Source organism: Amphimedon queenslandica, unplaced genomic scaffold, assembly GCF_000090795.2.
Source record: "Amphimedon queenslandica unplaced genomic scaffold, v1.1 AMPQUscaffold_13436, whole genome shotgun sequence".
In the NCBI taxonomy this organism is placed as follows: Eukaryota; Metazoa; Porifera; class Demospongiae; order Haplosclerida; family Niphatidae; genus Amphimedon; species Amphimedon queenslandica.
Window position 1 is genome coordinate 114,838 of NW_003546328.1, and position 7,201 is coordinate 122,038.

The window sequence follows — 7,201 nt, forward strand, 5'->3', positions numbered from 1 at the left end:
CCACTCTTTTGAAAGTGTCAGACTAATGCTAAGCTGCTGAGACAGTAGTCTCATGTAGTCAGACCCAACCCCTTTTTGATCCCTTTATGAAACCCCGTTGTCCAAATGTCAAAAAGGGGTTGTGTCTGGCTGCGCAAGACTACTGAGACAGTAGCACAATTCTCTCCCAAAACTTTGATACTTTGCACCTCAAAGTAGGTGACAATGCAATTCACCTAAAATTTGTAAATTCGAAATTTCACCTCAAAATGATTAAATTGTCTTGGCATAATCAACTAGATCTAATCTTGTTCAGACCTTTTATCATCACCTGTATAAATTGCGTACATAATACATGCATGTTTATACAGGTGATGATAAAGGTTTCTCTATCGGGAACTACAAACCTTATTAATAAATTAAATCTTAATTCTGTTACTCAAGATGGCTGAACAGGAGGAGCTCCTGCAAGTTGATGATCATGAAAACGACGAAGTAGATGAAACAGAAGAAGGCCCAGCAGAACCTGTAAAGAAAAGATGTTTAGGCGGGATGTTGGGTAAGACTGCAGTTTTGAGACAAGACAAACTGCCAGATCTAAACGAGCATAATTATGTATAACACATGTCAAACTTTCACAGGTTCAGTTATTAGAAAGCCTAGTTCTCCCTATAATTTAACAGCTATCTACTAGTGGCAACATTAGGTGTTAAAACAAACCAAGCGATACTATTTTGTAGCTTTGTGTCAGTTTTCTCAGGGGTTTTCTCAAAATTCAGAAATTTTGACCACAAAAATTCTAGTTGCATCAGCAGCTATTAGGAATAACAAGACCATTTAGAATATCCTTTTTAATTGTCATTAGATCTTATTTTTCCTATTCTCACAACTGAATCTGGACAAATCAAGCTGACTAGGAGAAGATCATGTCTTATTTTATTGCTTTTGTACACAAGTCACATATTTTCAGCATGGGTTAGTATCATAAGTAATAATACTCTAAATTGATGTCTCTTGCTTTGTCGTAGGGTGACAGGATGTGGAATTTTGCCAACTCACTAGTAGTTATTCTCCTTTATCCTGGCTCACTTCTTATGCCTGGTATTTATGGCTTTGTTATTAAACTCTTTGAAACAATCTTTGGGACTATTGTTGGGGACTATGTGGACACTAACCCAAGATTGAGAGGTAATTAAAATTCTCTTTTAAAAAACTAACACTTATCTTTTTTTTCTCTCTTTAGTTATATGGGTCACTCTTTTAGTACAGAATGGATTTGTTTTCTTTAGTACTGTACTATTTTCTGTCATGTTTTATTTTCAATGGGACGTCTGTGGCCATGCCATCATATTTGGCTCCCTTATGATCCTTGTGATACTTAGTGGCTCAATATCTAACCTAGCAACAGTTGCTAACACCATTGCTGTAGAGAAGGACTGGGTGGTGGTGATTGCTGATGACAATAGTAAAACACTAGCAGGTATGCATGTATTTATACACCATGTATGACATGTGTCTTATGTCCGTTCTTTTGTGTAGTGTTGAATGCAAACATGCGAAGGATCGATCTGTTGTGTAAACTCTTGGCTCCTATTGTTGCTGGTGTTCTTCTAACTCATACTCATTCAATAGTCCCATATATCCGCTATGATCTTGCTGGAGGGTATGCTGCTACTGTAATCATTGGGCATTGGAACGTTGTGTCTTTCTTTGGTGAACTCTTGCTTATGATTGCTGTGTATAAAATGGTACCTGCTCTTGCTGATAAGAAGCTGAGAGGCAAAAACAATGAGAAGGATGGAGAGGAAGTAGTAAGGTTTCCATCAAGGACTGGAAAAGGTTTTAAAGTATTAAAGAAGCTTGCTTCACCTTATCGTACCCTGATAACTGGCTGGCATATTTACTGGAAACAAGAGACTAATCTGATAGGTTTTTCGTTAGCTTCATTATATCTCACTGTACTTGGTTTTAGTGGAGTCACTGCCACTTATCTACTGACTCAAGGACTCAGTAGTGATTATATTGGACTAGCTCAAGGCCTGGGAGGTATAGTAGGTATACTTGGTACCCTCCTCTACCCATACCTTCAACGTAAAGTGGGTTCTGTACGTACTGGCCTGTTTGGAATATCCTCTCAATTAGTGATGCTTTTGTTTTGTGTTGCTGGAGTGTTTTCTCCAGGGAAGCCAACCTCTGATACTGGTATAGGCTATTATTCACCAAACTGCAGCTCTGAAGATAGCGGCGGCACATTATCTCCAACCTCGACTATTCCATACTCCAGTTTGATTTATCCCTCCCCTTCATTATCATTGTATAGTGAAGCATCTCCCTCTCCCTCTATCACCCCACCAGCTGAAGGTAGTAATGGAGGATTCGATGTTAATTTATCAATCATTCTAATACTGGTGGGTGTAACAGGGGCACGCTTTGGCCTTTGGATGTTTGACCTCTCCATCTGGCAGCTCATTCAGGAGAAAGTAGTTGTTGAGGAAAGAGGTGTTGTCTCGGGTGTCATGAATGCTATGAACTCAAACATGGACATGTTACATTATGTAATGGTAATAGCAGCACCGCGCCCAAGTGAATTCCCATATCTGACCATCATATCATTCTGCAGTGTCTTTATGGGTTGGGTGTTTTATTGCTGTTACGTGCGAAGGGCCAGAGGACACTTCTTTCATCATCCAGCAAAGGTCTTTAACAAGTATTGTGGCTGTAGGTGTGGTCAAGTGGGTAGGGCCACTGAAAACCCATTGAGTATTGCTAATCAGTTGCAGTTTCAAGATGATGATGATGATGACCTCTAACTATTATTGAAACTAGTACTGTGTGTGTGCGTGATTAATCATGTTACTATTATTATTATGACTGCCGCTGCATGTCATAATTAGTTTTTGAGAAAGCTAACCCCTTCTTAAGTCAAATCAGAGTCACACTAATAAATAATAAAATTAATAATCAAATTAGTTCGGTAGCTAAAAGCCAAAACTATCTCCAATTATTTCTTAAGTGCCTTGCCATTAAGCTACAAGAGAAAGAAATAGCTAATATACAATAATCATAATAAGTCCTCACCAGTCCATTAACAGTCCTTCCTTCAGCCATTGCTATAAATTCATTAGCAACCTCTTCAGCCACTTTGACTTGAGCCTCAACAGTGCTGGCCCCCAAATGAGGAGTGCATACGACCTTCTCCTCCTTCACTAGGTCCTCCAGCCCATTACTGGTAGGTGGTTCAGTGCTGTACACGTCTAATGCAGCTCCTCCACATTGACCTGACTGTAGTGCACGGACTAGAGCAGCTTCATCTATTATACCACCACGAGCCACATTAACAACTCTTACTCCTTTCTTGCATTGACCAAATGAAGTGTCATTGAGAAGGCCTACGATTGCTCTATAATGCACGAGTTACATAACATTAGTTTACCTTTAGTGGCAGGTATGAGTGGAGTGTGTACAGTTATGAAGTCAGCTAGTGGCCAAATATTTGCAGTTTCCATCCACTCTACTCCAAACTTGGCTGCCTCGTCTGCTGGTACTAATGGGTCGAACCCAATTGTCTACAGTAGGGCAGGTAGGTGTATATGTAACTCAAATAGGTGTGAATTGAATATGTCTGCATTCCCCCCCCTCCCCCGTCTCTCTTACCTTCATTCCAAAGGACTGCATTCTTGTTGCTACTTCACGACCAATTCGGCCCAAGCCAATGATAGCTAGAGTCTTTCCCTGGACTTCAACTCCCATAAACTATAACTATATAATAAATATGCTGCACAACGGAACATTAGGTGCTTACTTTGCTTCGCTCCCATTTACCATTCTTTACACTAAAGTGTCCCTGGGGTATGTTTCTGGCTGTTGCAAGGATCATGGCACAAGTATGCTCTGCTGCACTAATGCTGTTTCCTGATGGAGTACTACAAAAATAATAAAATATATAGAAGCATAATGTTGAATCCAGCATGCAAGCAACTCAGATATTGCATACTTGATGACTGCTATTCCTTTTTCACTGGCTACAGGTATGTCAATATTATCGACACCAGTCCCTGCTCTACCAACTGCTTTGAGTCGTCCAGCTCCTGCCTCAAGGACCTCTTTAGTAACTTTAGTACCTGATCTAACTATGAGGCCATCGTAGTCCTGCAGAAAAAATTAATTAGCACTATGATAATTAATTGCCATAAATGAATAAAAATTAGATTTTTATTAGTACAGTGCAATGGTTGTACCTTAATACAAGCAATGAGATCTTCCTTGCTGATGCCAGGACGATAATCGACTGTGAAGCCAGCTGAAGTGAGTGTTTCTTGGCATATTTTGCTAATTGAGTCACTGATGAGGACTTTCTTTTCTCCTAAGCCTGCCATTGTGGGTCTTGTGAGTTATTGTTAGCTGCAGCGTGTGTAGTCTTTCTATACAGTGTCTATTGGTGTTTGGAAGGAACACACAAAAGGTCATTCAATGGAGGTGAGGACTGAGGTCACCCACGTTACTTTTATTTATTATGGTAGCACGAGCCACACCCGTGGCCTGCATGGGGAAATGGGCGTTCACCTCAATTAATGAGGAGCGTGGTGATGACCACGTGACGTCATGCTTTTTGGAGAGCTTTTTATGGACTAGAGTGGTTGCTCTTCTCTTGGCTAAGAATACTAGGAATATGGCAGAGGGAGGTAGAAAAGAAGAAGAAATAAATCCTTTGTTTGGGGAAAGATGTTTGGATGACCCAGAGGAAGTGTTTCAGCACAATTCATGGTTTGTGAGCCTCCCCACTCTCTAGTTTATTTATACTTCATTCACAGGGATCATATAGAATGGGACAAGGATCAATTGAGACAAGCTGAAGAAACCATTAAAGTGAACTTTTCACAAAAACTCAGTGACGAAGAACAAAGTGAGCTTATTCTTCAAAGAAATAATTATTGGAGTTGCTAAAAAATTGGGCCAAAGACTTTTTGCAGGGAATTTTGCCAAAAATAGCTATGAGAGAATTTTAAATTTTTATATTTTTTTCCTGATACACAAATGTTCTTATATTGTGTGGAAAGTTTGAACTGATTCTGATCAAAATTGAATTTTTTGCAAATTTTAAAAGTTACTTCAAAATATTTTGCCAAAAATGGCTAAGAGAGAATTTTTAATTTTTATATTTTTTTCTGATACGCATAAATGTCCTTATGTTGTGTAGAAAGTTTAACCTGATTCCAATTAAAATTCAATTTTTTGCGAATTTTTAAAGTTATTCCAAGACCAAGCCAAAGACCCTTTACTGTAGTACAGTGATTTTGGCCCAATTTTGCCAAAAATGACTAGGAGAGAATTTTCAATTTTTATAATTTTTTCTGATATACATACATGTTCTTTTGTTCATGTTCTAATGTCAATGACACAAAGCAATGGCTGCTTGAAAACAGGTTTGATGCTGAGCTATTTGAGGGTTGTACAGGTGAGTATGTACATCATATAAATACTATAATAATACATCTTAACAGCTGCATACTAACGCATTGCTTACTATAATTGTTGCCTCAATGTATATACAGGCTCTGAGCTTGCGGATTTCAGTCGTGAAGATATATTTAATTTGTGTGGCCCTGTTCATGGAGTCAGACTGTACAATTCACTTAATAAAGGGTTTGTGTTCCTTAATTAATTACCATTTCATATCCAGGTTTGTCTTTGAATAGGATATACATATCACTGCAAGAAGGCACAGGTATTGTATGATTATTCTTTATTTTTTAGAGTTTTTTTGCTGTCCTAATTATTGACACTAATTTTATATTTTATTATTTTTTTGTGTTCAGACTGTTCACACATTAATTTTTTTGATAGAGTACCTTCCTATTTTGGTGGAAAAACCCACATGCGACTTCCTAAAAACATGGATCGCTAGAGGGCTTTCAATACCTCCGTCAAGAATCACTGCACTTCTTGTAGAGGACAGATATGGAAAACTGGTTCCCATGGATAATCTCGTTAGTAAAGTGTTAATTAGTCAATAAACTGTTCATTTTTTATTATAGTCCTTAAAAGGTATTAACAAGAGGATTTATTTTGATATTAAACAAGAAGGTCAGACTATTGTTGTTATAACTTAATAGTTGACTTATTGTATTATTATCATCATAGTGGATGAAAAAGGCTCAATGAGGATAACACTGAAAGAATCGCCTACTAAAGATGAAAACGGCAAGAGAGGCCAACACTCTAAATCATAGGAACACCATTTTATTATTTGTTATTATTATTCTTTAATTTGAATTGACATCAAAAAATTCTTCTGTGATTTCTTGTTTTTATTAGTCGTTTATTAGTTTTTAGTATGCTTAGATATTGATTTGAAATGATTTCTGATTTTTTAAGGCCAATGGCACATTTTCATAATGAATCATTAGATTTAATACGGCCTGGAGGGCAAGCGGTCAAGTGCGTAATTATTGCAGCAGGAACTTGCTAGTATGCATGGCAGAGAGTTTTGATAGTAAAGATCTTGTGTCAACAAAGTTACAAGAGAAGGACATTCCTGGGGCTTCTCTTAATGGCAGAGATCCAAATAGTTTCATAGATTTGTGTATTAAATCTATGCTATGGTTATATTATAGTATTTTTGACAGACGAAAATTTGAAGCTATACGGTACACACGTGCAATCACGTGAATGTACATGTGTATTCACGTGTGTCAGGTCAGGCACTGTTTCGACTATAGAAATCCATATCATACAATGGCTGAAGCTGAGCCTTGCTGTAAAAGACTTAAATTTGATATTTCTTCCTTTGATGGCGAGTCTGATGATGATTTCTACCACTCAGAACCTCCTATCAATCAATCCACTGATCAGCTTCATTTGATAGATGATTATGAAGATGAGGAATATACTAACCCATTTGATTCCCTGCCAAATGAGGTAATACAAGAGATATGCATGATGCTCTCACTCAGAGATAGGATGTCCCTTAGATTAGTCAATAGAAGACTCTACACGATATGTTCTGATCCTTTTTTGTGGAGAAATGTTGTCATTGATGATGCATATCATAAGACAAATGCTCCATTAATCAAGTCAGCTTTACAAACATGCCGCCCACATGTACAGTCACTGAGTTTAAGGGGAGAGCTACCATTCAGTATGTATCAACAAATAATTCTTACATGTAGGAATATTCATACTTTGAATCTTTATGGGTTTCAGATTTCTGTCAATGCTTTGG

General features: G+C 37.8%; 3 protein-coding genes across 6 annotated transcripts; 2 read left to right on the forward strand and 1 right to left on the reverse strand.

Moving 5' to 3' along the window:
• Window positions 1-372: 372 nt before the first annotated feature.
• Window positions 373-2,906, forward strand: LOC100638258 (solute carrier family 40 member 1-like). Its single transcript, XM_003386065.3, has 5 exons — window positions 373-538; window positions 845-954; window positions 1,008-1,167; window positions 1,223-1,459; window positions 1,519-2,906. The coding sequence occupies exons 1-5, from the start codon at window positions 424-426 to the stop codon at window positions 2,787-2,789; spliced, it is 1,893 nt and encodes a 630-aa protein (XP_003386113.1). The 5' UTR covers window positions 373-423; the 3' UTR covers window positions 2,790-2,906.
• On the reverse strand, window positions 2,874-4,381 carry LOC100635774 (D-3-phosphoglycerate dehydrogenase-like). The gene is made up of 7 exons (XM_003386047.3): window positions 4,218-4,381; window positions 3,974-4,128; window positions 3,782-3,902; window positions 3,634-3,732; window positions 3,413-3,545; window positions 3,058-3,368; window positions 2,874-3,007 (listed from the first exon to the last, which is right to left on the reverse strand). The coding sequence occupies exons 1-7, from the start codon at window positions 4,353-4,355 to the stop codon at window positions 2,981-2,983; spliced, it is 984 nt and encodes a 327-aa protein (XP_003386095.1). The 5' UTR covers window positions 4,356-4,381; the 3' UTR covers window positions 2,874-2,980.
• A 97-nt stretch (window positions 4,382-4,478) lies between these two features.
• LOC109581507 (methyltransferase-like protein 8) lies at window positions 4,479-6,379 on the forward strand. 4 transcript variants are annotated; one of them, XM_019995664.1, is made up of 7 exons: window positions 4,479-4,743; window positions 4,791-4,882; window positions 5,403-5,434; window positions 5,532-5,622; window positions 5,824-5,966; window positions 6,015-6,063; window positions 6,121-6,379. In XM_019995664.1, the coding sequence occupies exons 1-7, from the start codon at window positions 4,493-4,495 to the stop codon at window positions 6,207-6,209; spliced, it is 747 nt and encodes a 248-aa protein (XP_019851223.1). In that variant the 5' UTR covers window positions 4,479-4,492; the 3' UTR covers window positions 6,210-6,379. The 4 variants fall into 4 exon arrangements, with proteins under 4 accessions (XP_019851223.1, XP_019851224.1, XP_019851225.1 ...); XM_019995665.1 differs by having other exon boundaries at window positions 6,124-6,379; XM_019995667.1 differs by lacking the exons at window positions 4,479-4,743; window positions 4,791-4,882 and adding an exon at window positions 5,676-5,704 and having other exon boundaries at window positions 5,167-5,434.
• The last annotated feature ends 822 nt before the right edge of the window (window positions 6,380-7,201 follow it).